The 18,759-nt window shown below is 50.5% G+C and overlaps 1 protein-coding gene across 4 annotated transcripts in view; it reads right to left on the bottom strand.

The window, feature by feature from the left end:
• Window positions 1-772: 772 nt before the first annotated feature.
• LOC144720667 (paired box protein Pax-5-like) overlaps window positions 773-18,759 on the bottom strand; it is a 117,893-nt gene continuing 99,906 nt past the window's right edge. For all 4 annotated transcript variants that reach the window (XM_078597598.1, XM_078597599.1, XM_078597601.1 and 1 more), the window contains 3 exons: window positions 13,275-13,379; window positions 7,490-7,576; window positions 773-7,103 (listed from right to left, as the gene is read on the bottom strand). In XM_078597598.1, the coding sequence (XP_078453724.1) occupies window positions 7,036-7,103; window positions 7,490-7,576; window positions 13,275-13,379 (260 nt within the window). In that variant the 3' untranslated portion in view covers window positions 773-7,035. The remainder of the gene's footprint in view (window positions 7,104-7,489; window positions 7,577-13,274; window positions 13,380-18,759) is intronic.

Genomic DNA, 18,759 nt, shown 5'->3' with positions numbered 1-18,759 from the left:
GGAATGCTGTACCGTGGATGCGTGTAAGCTGATCAGTCCATTCTTCATACTGTTGTTCACTTTCTTTGGATAAGACCAACTCTGGGGGCCACATGCATGATAGCCGTGACTGACATGTGATTGACATGTGACTGACATGTGATTGACGTGCGAGTGCCACGCAGCAAACCGTGCTTTAAAAGGCACCCACAGGAGCACAGAACGGTCTCATCTATTTTATTTCATTTTGAAATGTTTTGTATTTTACCAGGTGAGGCCGACTGAACTATAAAGCTATTTTTTCTCAAATGGATAGCTCAACGAAGTGGCTTATCATGTGGAAATGTACAGCAGCCAAATACTCTAAACGCGTGATGCTGATTCGAAGTGGTGAGGGGGGAAACCGGAGGACCGGGAGAAAAAGTCACGCGACCACGGGGAGGACACGCACACTCCAAATATGCAGCAGCAGCAGCACGCGTCAGGGTCCGGATCGAACCCAAGACCTCCTGTACACCAGGCGAGGTAGTTAGCATACCACCACCATGAGGCCCTAATCACCATCCAGGGCCGCTCGTAGGAGCGATAAGTAATGTTAGCGAGCACCTATTAAGGGTGCAATGTGACGCTCCGCTCTCTGTGAGGGTTCTACAAACTCATTTCTTTCTCCCGTGACACAGTTAAAAGAAGATATTGGGCACATGTTTGTTTTTATTATCAACCTTTTAAATAAAGTAACAAAAAAAAATCCAAAAACGTTCGCCAAGATGCACATGAATGACAAGAAGGCTCGTTTAATTTAGAAAACGGAGGGGATTTATTCATTTAAACAGTTGCAAAATTTTTTTGTAACACATCAATGCAGTCACTACAATGAACGGTTCGAAAATGACAAGCACACGGAATCGGTTTGGCGAAACATCAGCCCGGGCCAGATTCCAGACAGGTCTTGCGCGTAACAGAGATAGTTTTTTTGGGGGGAGCGGGAGAGGGGGGGGGGGAGGGCAGACGGGGGGCCCGAGGGGTCGGCGTTTTTTTTTATTTGAACGCAATGTGTCACCGTCGCTGTACAACCCATGCACCCCCCCCCCCACCGCGATTGAAGCAGCAACGCACCCGCTCCCAACCCCTCGGTCGGGGTCAGTGTCGGCTCTGCGTCGCTCGTTGAAGCAAACATTTCGTGTGTGTGTGTGTGCGTCTGCGTCTGTCTCGGTTGTTCGGGTCGTGAGAACAAACAAACAAAAACGGTGGTCGCGCAACGCCGAGCGCGTGGAGACAAATAAATAAATAAGGAGACCGGGTCCTGGGTGCGATGCCAGGGCTGCTCTCCGTGGTGCTAGAGATAGATGCCTTCCCGTGGATGCACGGGGAATCCGTGCGAATCACTGGCAGGAATTTACACGCGATTGTGGCGAGTGTGGTGGGGCGGAGGGTGAGGATTTTTCTTTTATTCACAAATGATTACAAAACTTATTAACATTACATGCAATGTCAGAGTCAATTGGATTTGATCGCTACGCTCCGTCAATTGTTCCCGTTCCCTTCTCCCTCCCTCTTTGTTTCCCAAATGCCAAAAAAGCAGGGCTCCGTGTGACTCAAGACAAATCTCCCAGACCAGATACTCCACGCGTGAGCTGTGGCTGGAGGAACAGCTCGCAAGTCCGGTTCAAAACAACAACAAAAAATTGCACACACCTACACGTGCGTGCTTGTGTGTGTGTGTGATGACAGTGTGGGGAGCGGTAGTGTAGCGGTTAGTGCGCTGCGCTACGAACCCGGCGACCCGGGTTCGATTCCCGCTCACGGCCAACACCAGTGACGATTATCTGAACCGGTCCTGGGCCTCCCCGAGGTCAACTCAGCCTCAAATGAGTACTTGGTGCGGTGTGTAAACATCGTCACTGGGGAGACAAAGGCGGCCGGGCGTGGTTGCTGGCCCACTCACCCCCCCCTCCCCCTTGTGTGCCGTGCCTTCCTTCATAGGTGCTCGCTAACAGCACTTGCCCCAAGTCTGTTAAGGCTATACGGGGGGGATCTTTGTGATAAAAGTTCATCACCTTCCATAGATAAAATCTGCCGCCGGATAAATTGCCAATGTACAGACGTGGACTGCGTATGACGGTCGAGGGGTGGGCTGACGGGTGAAGGTTTGGGTAGACTTCACTTCCGCAGGTCAACTCCACCGCCCACTCACAGGGGCCATGAGCTTTATACATTGAAACATAAAACACTTTTATAGACAGAAACACACAAGATCCTAAAACATGTAAACTCACAGGTCGACAAGATTAAATGCCATGCTTTTGCTCGCTCAGTTGCCATATAAACAACTAATGTTCAACAGTACATCACAACAGTATTCCTCTTCACCGGAGGCCCGGCGAGATCCGCAGGGTTCGTATATTTACATCAGTGCCTGAATTCACGCACTAGAAGCAGATGACGACATCATAGTGGTCCGGGAATTGGGGTCAGTGGGGAGGGCAGACCTTCCTAACACAATATTAAATACAAACCAGCCATTCTTCATTATTGCAATGCTGTTAAATAACGAAACGAAATCAAAACGTACAATTGACTTTCTAGTAATGCACATAGGTTTTACACGCAATGTACAAATCGGAAATAAGCTCTGCGGCCATTTACATTTGCATTATTGATAATACTGCCAAGTTATTTGCATATCATAGCAAAAAACAAAAACAATTGTACACGAACACAACCGGCTCTTTGGCAACTGTGACATTTCCGTGTTCGCAGCACATTTCGGTTGTGCCGGTAAATCGCTCAGCGGTGAAGTGGGGCACAACTAGTGCGCTTGGCAGCGGCCTGTTCTGAAATGTACGCTCGCGAACCGCCCCCCCCCCCCTCTTGCCGTGTACAGAAAGACGATTGTGTTCCTCGTCGCTGAGGCGGTGGTGGAAGTGTTTGTGCCAGCCTCTCAAAGGGGGCGCTGCGGTGGCGAAGAGATGTTAACTCCCTACGCCTGGTTCGTGGGTTCGATCCGGCCCTGACGCCTGTTGTATATTTGGAGTTTGCGGTGTGTCTCTCTCTCTCCCTGTGGTCGCGTGGATTTTTCTCCGGTTTTTTCCCCCCTCCACATTTAGAATCCGCATCACCAGTATTTGGCTGTTTTAAATGTCCGCGTGATTAGCCGCTTGGTTGTGCTATGATTTGCGGCCAAGTCGCTTCTGAAAGCGAACTATATAGCTCAGTGGGCCTTACACCTGGTCAAATAAAAATACAATTGTTTAGTTTCAAGGACTAGGCCTCTCCCACGTGGTCAGGAAAGAGGCATGTGTGGCCCGGGCGCTGTGGTTGGAGGGCCTCTGTCTCCGCTGGAAGGGTCGCAAATTAAGATTATTGTTGGGCGGTTCGGCCTAGCCCATCATCTCTTCAGGGTCGATAAAATTCCTACCACGTAGCACTTGAAAAGTGGTTTGTTCTATGGAGAGACTGGCCACTGCCATGAGAATGTGGAATGGGGGGTTAGGGCCACATATTTAGACGACGATTCGTGTTTGAGCAGGGAAATAGCCGAAGTGAGTGTCAACCCCACGTGACTTTACACAGAATGGGGGAACAGCATTGTAACTCATGAAACATGACGTCGGCTTACTTTTAAAAAACAAATCGGTGTCTTGATTATTGATTCCTCGAGGGTTCTCAAGTAACGTGATGCAGTTTCCAATGTCAAATGACGACGTCACTTTTTTTCTTCCCGCAACAATATCTTTTTTTGGTATATTGGTGTGACCTCACAAACATCTGCCCTGCCGTGCTGTGACCGCAGGCTGTGTTGCGCCATGATATTGTTTATCTTTGTAACGTACTGACTGACGCCCTGCCCCTACCGGACATTTGTGGGGGGGGGGGGGGTGAAAAGCTCCACAGCTCATCGCATTCCTCCAGCATGAACAAATATTCTGATTCTGATGATCTGTGTGCACTGGCGCTGCCGGGCTCACATCAACCCGAGCCACTGACTCCCTTCCGTTGTTTCTAGCTACTTGTCGCAAGAAAATATGTTCACATTTTGAAAATGACAGTCGTCATGAAAACGTAAGCAAGCCCGCACGTGCTGTGATAGAGGTAATCCTATTACACGCTGAAAGTGGAGTACACTTTGGGATTTCCGGGCACCTGCCTTTGGTAATCAGATTACGGCGAAGCACCGTTACGTGGAGCGCGTTACTCACTTCCCAGCGCCGCTTAGAAACGTTAACGGCGGCGGCTTTTTTTTGCCGAATCGCGCGATCGAATTACAGGCGCCGGGGTTTTGTTCAATTAAAGGGAAGCCCCTGAGTTTGTGAGCAGTGACTCGGGCGCCCGCGAAGTAAATCCACTTTAAGTTATCGCGCTTGCATCTGGCCACTGCCGGCGTTTGAGACGTCGCCGGGGGGGAAACAAACGGGGAGATTGACCAGCGAGCGGCCGCGTTTGGGCCGCTCGCGAGTGAAATTGTGCCGACACAGAAGTGCGAAGTGTTTTAACCGTCCCTGTCCAAACTGCACCTCCGCCTAATGGTGGCTGGGGCTGGAGCTGCAAAACCCATTATGAAAATGTCGTGTGGAGTAAGATTTATACCGGCGGTCCCCGGCAGAAACACTCCTCGGGGATGGCGAGAGTGGGGCCATTACTGCCTCATTTACCCGAAAAACTCATTTATCTTCACTCGGGGAGAGAGTGCGAAGGGGGGGGGGCGGAGTGGGGAGATGGGAGAACGGGGGAAGGGGGAGCGGGAAGGAGAGGAGGGGGGGGGCGAAGGGAGACACAGCCTGGGAGCCGTGAGGGTGATTTGTCTAAAAAGCTATTAAGTCCTTGTCATGTCAATTTCAATCATGGCGGGGTGTGGACGGATCTCGGGGCACTCCCTTTGTAGAGTGCGCAGTCGCTGTGGAGCGGGAGCGCATTTACATGTCCCTCGATTGCCTGTCGAGCATTGCTGCCAATAAATAATACGTGACAAAATGTTTCCGGTGCGCTCCTTGGCCTCCTTCTAACGCTAAGGTACGCGTTGCCGAGGTGTCAAAGCCGCGAAATAATAGATGTTTTTCTTTTTTTCTCTCTCGGATTTTCCTCTCGCTCGCTCGCTCGTCCCCGGCTCTTTATCTCTCCTCGCGCGTCTCTCCTAACCAAGCGCGGAGCGACGTTCCGACGGTTTCTGGTGCGCAGTGCAAAAAATAACTGAATGTTTTCTTTTCACAACAACCTTTCCACCGATTATGCTGTCCACTGCGGTCGAGTCGGAGGTCTGCTTTGGGTGCCGGCCGTGCGGCGTTGGGAGTCCTCGTTTTAATTTGGTGTTCGTTTATTGAAGGGGAAAATGTTCCACACTTCAGCGATGTAACGTTTGAAAAAAGATGAAAATCAGTTTTTTCACAAGAGAAGCAAAAAAGTTGTCATTTAAGAAAACACAGCCAGCAACACTAGTTATATACGACAGACCATGTGCTTTCTAATTTAATTAACTACAACTTTCAATTAGCAACATTATTTATTTTTATTTGAATACCTTTCAAATTGAATGGAAACAAATTAGCAGTATATATTACATAAAACATGTTTGCCAGGTTTCACTTAAAATTCAACTTCGCTGATTAAAAACTCGGCTCATTGAATGAACCGTAATTGCCAATTAATTTCAACTTCACTGCCAATTAAAACAATTTGGCCTCATAGCGTGCAGTTCCATCAGCGTACCACAGTAGACAGAGCACCGCGAGGTCATAAACAGTTACTGACCAAACAATTTAATTATGGACATTCGTTGGGGAATCCGCTCGATTTAACCCTCGAGTGGACAAGACGATAATCAGCCCACGCGGTTCCGCGATTCATAATTTAGGCCGCTACACGAACCGCGTTTACACAGCAACTAAAGAGGGTAACAACAAATTGGAGGGGGGCATTTAAAAAAAGGGGTGGGGAGGGGCGGGGGTAAATATAATTGTGTTTAAATTCAACTCGAGCAAATGTGCTCTCTCCCGTAATGAATCTGTCACGAGTGAAGCCAGCGCCACTTTCATCGACGACGCTGGGGACTGTTTCGAAAGCGCGAGAGAACTGTGGGACGGTTGGCATTGGGTGGGCAGCCTTTGTTGCATCACTTCCTTCATGACGCCGTCAATTGCACGACTGCTGGTTGAGTCCAAAAATGCAGCGAGTTGGGTTTTGGTAACGATCACAGGTTTATTTGTTTTTTTTTCCTTCCCCACTTCTGGTTTGAACGTAGATTCGTTTCCTTCACGTGTAGCTGCTGACAGTTGTGGGGGGGGGGTAGAGAGGGGGGGTGCCGGAGGGAGGTCAAAGTTCATCTCGAAAAGTTTATTTTCCACTGGTAGCCAGCGAACTGAATCGGAGTTGAGTCGCGTGGGTCCGTGAAGATGTGACGACGTACCGCCTCCTTAACTTCTGCGGATCTGCGATGACGTCTCGGCTTCCAACAATTTTGGCGACGGTGGTGTTCGAGGACAACCTTGGGGAAGAGGGCAGTCTGTTCGTTGTTTTTTGCTGCTGCTGCTGCTTCTGTTGCTCTGTTTACCCTCCCCTGTCGACCACGCTGACATAACGCGGAAGGGAGGCTGGCGCGCGTTGACGCACGTGTTCCCTTGCTCACTGACCCCGATGACAACAGCCCCACCAAAGAAGACCCGACGCTTCACGTCAGTCTCAAATACAGCTTCTCAAAGGTCACATCAGACTTGTGGCCCAGGGAACAAAAGAAAGAAAACAACATAAAGAAGAGAAGCTTTCAATTCTGCTCATAACCGGTGGCGAGCCTCCGCCGGTCTTGAAAGGCCTCCCTGGAGGCCGACATTGCAGCCGAGGCCGCATTCAAAGATAATTAACGCGTGGGCTTTAACGAGCTGAGCTTTGCGTTGCTCGTCTCGATGGTCTTGAGTTCCGAGTCAAAAAAGCTGCGAGGCGTGTCCTGAGGGCCTGCTCATTGAAAAAGGCCTCCTGGCTCGCCTGGTTGGCGCCGTCTTGCTCGGGAGTGGCGGCGCGGTCCCAGGGCGTGAGCCTGCAGGCAGGCCTGGGCCATCGCCGTGGCAACTAGTGGCGGTCGTAGCCCGTGGCGGTGGTAGGGCCCCGGGCTGTGGCACTGTAATAATACGGGGAGCCTGCAGGTTGTGAGTAGAGAGACAAGGCCACGGATTAGCAATGCTTCATAATGGCTACAATGTACTTCATTATGGCTACAATAAGTTATGCTTCAACTATAACTAATCGTATCTTATCAGCCCCTTGTCAACGGACTGCCGTGTCAGTGATGGGGGTTGTTTGACCACACCTCACCACGGTGGTCAGCGCGGGTTCATAAACGGAGGCGCCAGGACGGGTTCAGATATCACTCGCTACCGATGCGAGCCATGGCCGCGAATCGAACTAAGGACCCATGTAGAATCGCATTAAAGTCCCCATTCGAATAATCTATGATCTCTATTCCCTTGTATCTCGAGAGTGTGTGTATCTATATGTGTGTCTGTGTGTGTTGCGTTGTACTCACTGAGCAGACCCGGGTTGGTGAATCGCCAGGCATCATTGTAGGCCGTGTACTGTGGGTGGGAGTACGGGTTCCCGGGGAACTCGCTCCCTGTTGGGACACGTGACATGAACGCACAGAGATAAAGGTCACCCCGTGTCGTAGTCTTCTCAGACCGTTGGGGCAAGGGCTGCCGGCAAGCACCTACGAAGTCCGGAACGATGCATGGGCAGGTGGTGTGGCCGGAACCACGCTCGGAAGGCTGATGATTACACTCCCCGCCAGGTACTCATTTAAGGTTGAGTCAACCTAAGGGAAACCCAGGACCGGTTCATAAAATCTACCACCGACGTTGGTCGTGTGCAGGAATCAAACTCGGGTTACCGCTCCCCATGCACACGGCACATTGCCGTAAACAGCATGCACAGCCAATGAAACACAAACACAGCGTACACACTACAGACGGTGCGCAATGTGTATATACAAACTGACGCACACACACGGGCACACACACACGCACACGCATGGGCGCGTGGCGATCGGCAGGTCATGGTCGACGATGGTGTTTGGTGATGACGCGAGATCTACGTGTCCACGTGCCCCGCTACATAAGAGGAGAAGGTAAAGGTGCAGGCCTGCAATTTCCACTTCACACCACTGCTGGCCATAAGGACCTCCACTGGAGGCATCTCCAGAGAGTCTCTCCAGACAGGGTAATTTGGCCTACTCTTCCACGCTGGCCACACATCGAGGCGCGAGTACCCACGCTTCATCCCACCATGCGCACGCCGGCTCCCTGCCGATCGAATAACTGCGCGGGGACTGCCCGTCGTTTAAACCGCCGTGCCGGGAGATCGAATCGAACCGGCGACCTCTGGATAAGCAAGTCCAGCGTGCCGAGCTTGACGCCGCTGTGGGAGGGTAGTCACCAAAAAAAATGTGTTGTTACTTTGTTTAATGCCATTTAATAGGCCTGGGGAAATCTTTGTTTTAGTGCCGTGCGTTGGAAATGCAAATCAAGTCACCCGGTGAATTTAACAAACATACGGTGAGGAGGTGACCCCCGGTGCACTTTGTACGAATACAAAAAAGACCCTTAACCTAACGTAATTGTTTTAATTAGAGTATCACCGCTCCCGCATAATTGATGCATGTGGCAGTCACTCTGATTAGCGGGGTAAGTGATTCGTCATCGTGAACGCGTTCGCAACGGTCATCCGCGGGACACAACAAACACACACCACCGCCACGCAGGCCGTCACGGCCAGTGCTGTTAGCGACCGACTATTTTGGCCAGCGTAGCTTGCAAGGCGTGGTGGGGCCCGCACCATTAGTCCCTGTCTGCCTCTCCGTCTCCAGAGAGAGGAGCACGACAGTTTATTCGTGTTCGGCCGAATCCAACAAGGTGAGGCCCAGATCCGATTGAGATACCATTGGAATTGCACCGTGTGTGGAGATCGCAAAGGTTCTCCTGAAGCCCAATATAAATAGCCTAATAGAGTTGCATTAATCACTCCCTCCAATCCGATTCATTCACAAATATTTGCTTGCGCTTATTGTGAATGTATAAACTACGGTGGTATGAATCCATAGCATCTCGAGTGGTGTGTGCGGCAATCAGAAATAACCGATTCTCGCACACACTGCGACTCGTGCTTCGTGAGTGTAGGGAGAGATTTTTAATCAACGAATTTGTGAATGTTTAAGTCCCTAATAACGTGTACTCGCATAACCCCAGACATTACAATTTACCGACAAATTGTGTTTCATCAAAACGCAGTAATGCACTGCGGTATCATTTAAACGATAACCATCTCAATCGCAGCTGTGATGTTTGAAGTCGTACATCAAAAATAATAATATCTTGCATTTGGGATTGGAAGTTTAAACATTTTGAATGCATATTAAGCGACAAAAACGACGTATTTACATTTAAAAGCGACACGCAGATTTTCGCTCTCCCTGCGCGAGTGATTTATTACACATCTCAATTGAAAGATGTCTCCGCGAGATTTGGCCGGCAGGGAAAGGAAGGAAGAAAAAAAAATTGCACAGTGGCAGCAAAGGGGAAATTTCCACAATTCAGGCGTCATTTGCACATCACTTGCTCTCATTTGTACCTAATGTAATGCGACACCATCACGCGTTTCTGAATATATACACGGGCTATAATTACGCCCCGCTCTGACATTCACTTATTCACTTGTCCACTCGAAGCAGTACCTCTCTAGATTAGGGGCAGCTACTGGTAACCCAATCTCTGACAGGCCTGTCTTCCCGCACTGATGTGGCAATTATGAGAATGCTCATCAAGTAGAAATACCAGGGTCTAAAACAATAAAGGTCCAGTGTTGAAACTCTCTGGCAGCCTTAATTTGTTCGATCAAAGGCAACTTGCGCCGGTTGCAATGCTTTATTTATTAGGGGGGGTGGGGCGGTGGGGGGGGGGGCTTGAAAGACCGCAATTGTCTTGTCTGCTCACGAACGTGCCGGCTCTGATATCCGCCGCGGCCGGCGAACGGTCACAAATGCCCTCTTAGCGCGACGCGCGCTTCAACCGGAGCGGCCGGGCGACGCATATCGCCTCGCCGCACACGGGCAACAAAAAGGTGTTGGCTCAGGGCAAAATGTGGATGGGAGGCAAAACAAGAAACAATCGTGCAACGCCACGATCCTTTTGCCTGTTAGGCGGCAAGAAGTCGAGTGTGGCCTCCTGTTCGCCGGCTTGCATCGAGACAGTGGCACCAGCTGCGTGTTAGCCAATTAAAGTGATTTTGAAACGTAATGTAAGTTCACATGGTTACCTCGGCAAATGTAAAACGTGCGTATTTAAAACATCGCTGCAAATGTTTTAGCGCGCGCTTTTTAAACGGGCGGATCCGGGCCTTTGTTGAAAAGGGTGGAACGCGTCGCCTTGGCGAGCCGTCGCGCTCTCAAAAAAGCCGTCGGATAAAAATGTGAAGCTTGCCGACACCTGAGTGGGGCCTCTGTGACGTCGAGTGATCTCTTGTTGTTCTTCACGAGGTGGCCAGGGAAGGGCAGCACGGCAACGGAGCCTTGGGTCAACGCGGGCGGCGCTTTGAGTGCAACTCTCGGCTCGTATGTGTGGATTTCCTCAAAGCCAAACATCACTCACTCCTGAACGAGAGTCTTAAAACTCGGCGAGGCATTCCTGGATTCACAAGCGGCATTGTGTTTTTTGTGTTTTTCGCCAAACCGTTTCTGCGGTATTTCATACAATGGATGCTATGGCTCAGTGACACCAGGAAACGCTGGACTAATGGCTACTCGAGTCCGTAATTGACGCCACCTTTATAATTACGTGACCTCTTGGCAAAACAGATTTCTACGCAATCCGTCAGCGTCCCGTGAGGTCGGAATGAAAGCGTCCGGCGAAAAAGCCAATCACGGCGTGGAGGGAAAAGGGGCCAAAAATTTTATTATGCCACATTTTCGGCACTTATTCGCGTGCGATGATCCATCTTAAAACCGTAAACGGCCACATCCATCCCGAGCAAAACAACTCTGGGCCTAATCTCGCTCATCTGCCCTGATCATTCTTACGAAGGCGGGCTCCTCTTCTCGCTGTCAGCCGCTTTAATTGGACGGCCAAATAAAAATAACCTCACCACCAATTCGTTAACCTTCCGAGCCGCACGTCCCCCCGTGCTTTCTCTCCCTCCGCTGCTGCTCAGCAAAAACAAAACCACAAAGGAAGGGCCCATCAGGTTGGAGTCTTACATCCTTCCCATAGGGGCAATAGCCATACTTCAGCCTGACACAGCTTGTTTACCATAAACAAACAGCCAGACACAATTATCCCCTGGCTCCAACAGCACGGCACAGAATGCGCCACGCGCAGCAGCGCCGCCACTATTACGGCCGCCCCCCTGCCGAGGACAAGGATGGGGCTTGTTTGTCAACCTGCGTAGGATCAGGCTAATTCTGAACAGCAGCAGCAGCGGTGGTGTAAAATATATATACACACACACACAGACACCTCCGCACAGAAAGTTTGAAACAACTTGCGATGGTGTCTCTGTCCGATTGGTGATCAATCTCACGGAGGCTTCTGGCAACTGCGGCACATTCCTGGTGGATACCGCAGCGGCAAGTCGGTCTCGCACGCGTATCACCCGATCGGGGATGCGCAGGGCATCGTGGCTCACGCGGCTCGCTGGTGCCAATCACACCTTGCCAATGCTTCCTTCCTTCTACCAGAAAGATCTCGCAAGGGCTGCACAGTCGACACCCAATTTCCTGGACCTATTCCTGCAGCTTCATCCCCCGCTACTTTGGTTTGATGGATTTCCATGTTACACGCTCGCTATGTCCTTCAAGCGTTGCTCTTGCAGTCTCTCTTGCAGTCGTCCCACTGGTCGCTGACCTACCTATGGGTGCCACTCTGACGCCTGTCTCGGTAGCCTGCCCTCCACCCATCACACGCTTGCCGTCTTGGCCGTGTCGCCATCGAAAAGGGGCTTCCCAGCTCAATGGGCCTCGGCAAAATGAACTGACTGGCGACCTCGTCCTCCTGATTATATGCGTAACCTATCCTGCCATGACATTTCAAATATCTTCTGCATGCACCCATAGTTAAAAAAAAAACAAAAGCTTATGTTGTGGCTACTTTATTAAAGTGGCAGCTCCATGACAAAAGACAAAGATTCCCCGTAAAGCCTTTAACGGAATGTTGGAGCAAGTGCTGTTAGCGAGCACCTATAAAGGCCAGCACAGCACGCAAGGGGGCAGGTGGCCAACACCACGCCCGGCCGCCTTTGTCTCCCCAGTGGCGATGTTTTACGCACAGCACCAGACGCTCATTTGAAGCTGAGTCGACCTACGGAAGGCCCAGGGCCGATTCGTCACTGGTGTCGGCCGTGAGCGGGAAACGAACCGGGGTCGCCCGTAAACGTGCACAGGTTGCATTCAGCGACACGTCCACCAAAATGCCACAGCGAAGCGCCTAGAGCCAGAACAAAGGGAGACCCAGCGACCTGGCCGATGGCTCATAATCACCACCTCCGCTGTCGCAGCTGCCAAGCACGGCCAGGTGAAACCGGGCCACTGGAGCGCCGGGCACCTGCAGTGTGGGAGGGCTCCGGGAGGGCTGGTGGGGTTGAGCCACCGCATCGCTCGCCGGCCAAGCCGAGTTGAGATTTGCGGTGGGCCGGGCGAGCGACACCGCCCACTGCAGGTGCCACTCACGGGCCGCCCCCCCCCCCCCCCCACCCTGGCGGCCCCGTGCCAACCACGGAGACCGTGGGAAGGACGCGGCCCGGGCTCCCAGCCTCCCTTACGAGCACCCCAATCGTAATAATTACGGCGGTGGCGATGATGATGGCGATGCCCTTTATTTACCCGAGAAAGCCTCACTGAGTCTCAAGGTTCTCTCTCTCTCTCTCGGGAGGAGAGTCCAAACATGGGGCACGTTTGGCAAATTCCATGAATGAGAGTTTAGCTGTACGTGGGGATGAAACCAGAGAACCCAGAGAACACCCAAGCCATTCACAGTTATTTACTTATATACTGCTACAGATCCGGGCTTTATGCTCTTGAGATAACGGTGAACAGCTTATCAAGCCTCGGTCAGCGGTGGAAATGACCATCTTGGCTTATTCTCATCCTGTTGTCAGCCGATGGGGTCGAGTGGCTCCTGCCATGAGAATGTGTAATTTACACCATTGGCTCGCTGCTGCTAACGCAGATGGAAAGTGCTGTGGTGACGCCACCATCTCTTAGTGGTGAACTGTGGCTGTCATCGTTGTGGTTGTTGATGTTGTGGTTGTGTGCGTTTGCGATCGCGTACCGGGTACCATGCCGGCCAGGCTGGAGGAGGAGTAGCTGCCTTGCCCGGTGGGGGGGACGTGGGGAGGGTACCCGGGCAGGGTGGTGCTGTTCCCGAGCTCACGGCCTGTGGGTGGCGACACGCCAGGTGACACGCACAGGAGACAAAGACATCCCGGTTAGCCTCGCCGCGCCGCTGCGGCAAGTGCAGCCTACGGGGTAGGAACGTTTGCGTGCCCGTGGCTGAAGCTTACACATAACACCAGGTACCCATTTAATCACTCTGACGACCTAGGGGCAGTCAAGGACAGGTTCAGATATCACTTGGTAATGATGTGCATGGCTTGGAATTGAAGCCAGATCACCCAGGATTGCGGCTCCTGTGTGCAAACTAATGCACCACTGCCTGCCCCGCTCACACTTACACATACCACACGCTCACACATGCCACACGCACTCACAGTGCACACACAGGCACCACATGCACATAGCACGCAAAGCACATGTGCACGCTAAGTAGTTTCTTACAATACATATATGAGTCGGCCCCAGTCCACATGTGACAATTCCACATTCCTCAGTGGGGGCCAGACCTCCGCAAGGTAAACACCTTCCCACAGTGTGGTACTAATTTTATCGACCATATAAGAATGATGATGATGATGATGAAGAAAAAGATAATGAATCAATCCCTCGATGGAGGCCAGTGTCCCCTACAGGACAAACACCGTCCCACAGACCGGTACTTATTTGATCAAGCACAGAGGGGATGATGGGATGAGTCGACCCCCTGGTTGGGACTTCAACTGGGAACCCTCAGATTGTGAGCAGAGCACCGAAACGTTTCGCAGATGCGGCGTCAACCGCGCGCTAGCTAGCACGCGGTTGACGCGCGCCAATTGGCACGCTTTCCAAACGGGACTCATCGCCGCGCCGTCACGCACGCGGCGTTTATTAATTCCAATGAAAGCAATAAAGTGCAAATACAATCTTTCATCATGGATTCATCAAGAAACAATATTAATTTAATGGGAAGCAAAGTGTGGGGCGTGTGCAGGCATATTTTAAAACGCGCAGCCCAGGTGGCGCGAACGCTTTGGCGCGGTGGCCGTGTCTCAACGCTGCAATTACTCGGTCGTCAGGCACGGCCGCCGCGGCAGCAACTGATTGAATCGCTCGACTTACTCTCAGAAGCTTGCCAATTCAAATCGAGTCGACAGGGACTGGCTCCTGCCATGGGAATGTGGAATTTCTACAACTGGATGAGCACCTGCCCCCGTTGCTCATTGTCACGGGGACTTAGTAGTTACATTCGCCTTTGCAAAGTCGTTCTCGCGACGCGTCACCGCCATCCAAACGCGGAATTTCCACCACCGCTGCAAGGTCCGGCAAACAGATACCGGGGCTGCTGTCGCAGCTATCGCTGGAGCAGGCCAAACTCGTCCGTTCGTGGCATTTCGACTCCCGACTCGGGACGCTGAGCACGGCTCCGTTTTGCGGAGAGGGGCCCCTTCACGTGCGTGCGCGGTAATCGGTGTCCCGCCGCACCTGCTGTGCTCGAAACACGCGTCTCCGCACTCCGAACAAGTCCCCCCACATTTCTTTCAGATCCCAGACGACAATCAGACACCCCCCCCCCCCGCCACACTCCCACCCAGCAAATAGCACGACGATTTTCACACGCAATCACCCCCACGCCTCTTCGCGTCGGAGGGGGGAGGGGGAGTTGGCGCCCGTGTGAACAGGTCAAGTTAGGGTCAGAGGGCATTCCTACTCGGACGAGCCTGGGGTGGAACTCATCCCTGCTCGGGACAATTCCACATTCCTATGGCAGGCGGCAGTAGGACAGCCACTACTGACTACCCATTAAGTAACTTCTCACAGAGTGGCATTCGTTGTATTCGCCCCAGAGGAATGATAAGACTGAGTCGACCATCTGCTGTGATGCGTGCTCACGATTGTGAAGCAGGCTGCCCGCCACGTCTGTGCTCTATCGAGACCGATGAATCGCATCGTGGATGCGAGTGTCCATCAACGAAACGCGTGTTTTCAAAACACGCCAACCTCGTGCCACCGCACCGCCGGTCACCATCTCGACATGAAAGGAAAGGGGCCAGATCATCCCCCTGCTCTAATGATGAGCACTGGGGCAGTGCTGATCTGCAGTGATGTTCATAACCAAGTGATGGGAATTACACATGCATGTGGCAGTCACCATTCCATCCGTAAAACAAGATCCAGGCGGTGCTAGCTTTACCAAGCATGTAAAACAATGGGCTGAGTTGACGACCCATGACTAAGGATTTGAACTTTGAACTTAACACGGGATTTATGTTACATTACTTCCAGCACCTTGAGTTATGAGCAACCAGAGACCGACCATTTTTCAAAAGTCACCCACCAGCACCGGTCATTGGGGGACAGGCCGTTCTTTTGCACGTACGCACGAATGTACTCTATTTTGAACTTCTTTCGCACCGTACGTCGCCAGCCGTGCTAATCGAAGGACAACCGGGTTCAATTAAGATGCAGCCTGGGAGTTGAACCTAGCAGCTGCGCACTAGAGGATCGGTGCTCTTAAACAGGAACCCAAATAAGTGTAACATGTGAGGGCAGCGACAGCACTGTGGTGAGCGCACTGCCCTGTGAACCCGGCGATCAGAACTTTGATTCCCGGCGCCACATCAGTGCCGAGTGATGCCTGAACTGGTTCTGGCCACAGCCCACCTCCACCAACCCGCGACTGAGCAGCGTCGTGAAGCATGGTCAAAAACACCCTCGCGACTGAATGGAAATTAAATCGCGGGCAATCAACTTGTAGCAATTTGATCACGCGCGAAAAAAACAAAGACATTTTTCCTGACCACGTATGAGGAGGTGGCATATGGCCTCGTAAACAACGGAGACACGCTTAACTGTGTAAAGCAACATTCCTCTCGTAAAATAGCTTGTTCAAGCAAAGGTTAACCAAACAGACACACTCTCCAGATTCGGCCCCCAGGGTCCAATCGAGACACCATATGTCATCACTTTCCCAAACACCTCGCATCTCCTTCCTGCCCAACTTGCGTCCCAAACTCCACCCCCCGCCCTCCCCCACACTTTGTTATTTTCACTTAATCCACTTAGTTTGTTTCTCAAAGACTGTGCGCACTTTGGGGCAACGTTTCTGCCTCGTGTTTTATAAATTTTAAAACAATCTCGATTTAAAGCTTTCGTGACGGCAGGGATTCATCTTCTTGGTTCTTTCGGTAAAGTCACGTAGAAGGGAAATAATAAAATAATGAAAATAAAACATGATAAAATAATTATCACGACGTTTCGGCCACAACGCAAGCAGACCTGTTCTTCACCTGAGGATGGCTGCTTGCGTTGTGGCCGAAACGTCGTGATAATTATTTTATTATGTTTTATTTGTATTATTGTATTATTTCCCTTCTACGTGACTTTACCAAAATAACCAAGAAGATGAATCGTTCAAGAGCTAAGCAGATGTAATTATTGTGTGCCTGTTTTATTTTATTTTTCGAGAAAGTAAAACAGTTACTGCAAGTTTTAATTGTACGTCCGCGTGATTTTATATCAAACGGAAGGGATTTGACGAATCGTCACAATTCAAGTTCGTGAATAGATTCAGGAATAGATTTTTATTATTATTATTAATATTGTTATTGTAGTGAATTTTAACACCTTTTCTGGTTGCAGCGCTGACACCGTCCCATTAAAGACGACACAGATAAGACAAAGACGTATCTATTGCAGCATAAAAAATGTATACACGTATTATGAGCTTAAGAAACATGAAAATTGGATTAATCGATGCATCGTTATACCGCTGGCAGTAATCATATTTTTTTTGGCTTCCAAAAAGTTACAATTTTACCTAATAACTTCCAATAATAACTAACTTATCTACATGGCCTAACCCAAAGACAAATATGGGTCATTGCATTGGCTATGAACACCTACAATTTAAGTTAACTAACTTCCAAATACTTCCAAATAATCATGGCAAAGCCAAAGTGTCTCCCTGCTCAAACGACCATGGGGTGGTGTTCACTTCCCGTGGCAGGCCTTAGCTAGTGATGGTTATTCCAGATTCTGATGGCAGGGAAGAGTCTTACCGAAGGAAAATTGGACGTCAATCACCGACTCCGTTCTGCCTGGCAGTCTCCAGAAAAACATAAATGCATGCTCGTGATTTCCTGTGCTTAAGGGAAGATAAAAACCCACGTTACTTGAAGGCCGATTGTAGCAACCAGCTTAAATAAGAGGGGCCGTTTAGGTGAAACTCACTGGGTGTGCTTCAGTTTCTCAGAGAAGCTGAGAGACGCACGGGGCAGAGGGCATGGGCATGGCCCAGCGTCACAAAAACGGGGCAAAGGGAAACTCGCGATTGGCAACGTGAACAAGTTTCTTTCTTTAAAGATATCAATAAACGGTGGCAAATTAACGAATCGGATTTCGGGGATCCTCCTTTGTTTTCCTTCCCCACGGGCAGACGGACGGGACCGGCACGGAACTCAAGTCGAGGCACATCAAGTCCCTAATGCACGGCAGGGTCGCGGCATCAAATGAAAGCCCCGCTGCCTTTCCCCTCCCTCCCCCCGCGCGCGCGCGTGCGCCGGGCCGCTGCTGTCTGTTGCCACAGGTGTGGATTTAGTGTAATCGTGAGGGCTCTCTCTCTCCGCTCGAGAAAAAAAAAACACGCACACATCAGCCTACTCCACGGTTCTACAGTGAAAGGCATCACTGTCAGCACGGTTAAAGGCAATTGCTGAATTTGACTCCGCTTTGTGTTGTGCCTTTTGTGTCCATCAAAGCGGCTTACCTGTTTTATTATTTAGTGTCGGGGGCATTTTATGTCAAAACCTACAGGATACGTGTCGTTAAAAATCCTGTACCCCTCCCATAGGGAATTTTTAAACAAGGGGCATAGCGAGGATAAACAACCCATTACGTGATCGAGCATGAATCAAAACACTCGCCTACGGAGCTTGTGAACATTTCATTTTTTTATAAAGTATTTCAGGGATTTGGCTTTGTAGAACCCGACTGAATGTGGACTAAGTTCAATTCCTGGTCAAAAAGGCATGTATAATCCTTGGGAATGTCTTCAATGCAACACTACTTCAGGGCATCCATCAGTAGAAATAATGATAATACAGTTGTGATTAAAACATAATATACGTTGCATGCTCGACATTGTTTTGAAAAAAATATTAAAAAGTAAAACATCATTTGTACCTCACACCCCACCTACTGGGCTCGCCTAGATTCCTGACCAGAAATGGGCCCTCTCTCCTTCCCTGGGCCAGGTATTAGGCCGCAGGGGCTCATCGGAGAGCAGTGAGACCTTGAGTATCCCTCGCAAAGGAGATTTGTGACCAACTGCATAAAACACTAGATTTTAAGCTTTCGTGACTGCAATAATTCATATTCTTAGGTTTTTTCGGTAAAGTCACGTAGGTAAAAAATTATAATTAATTAAAGTAAAATTAATATTT

This window comes from Lampetra planeri, chromosome 9 (genome assembly GCF_965212315.1).
Source record: "Lampetra planeri chromosome 9, kcLamPlan1.2.h2, whole genome shotgun sequence".
NCBI lineage: Eukaryota > Metazoa > Chordata > Hyperoartia > Petromyzontiformes > Petromyzontidae > Lampetra > Lampetra planeri.
Note: the sequence above shows the minus strand (reverse complement) of the source record. Positions and strands in the feature narration are given on the sequence as shown.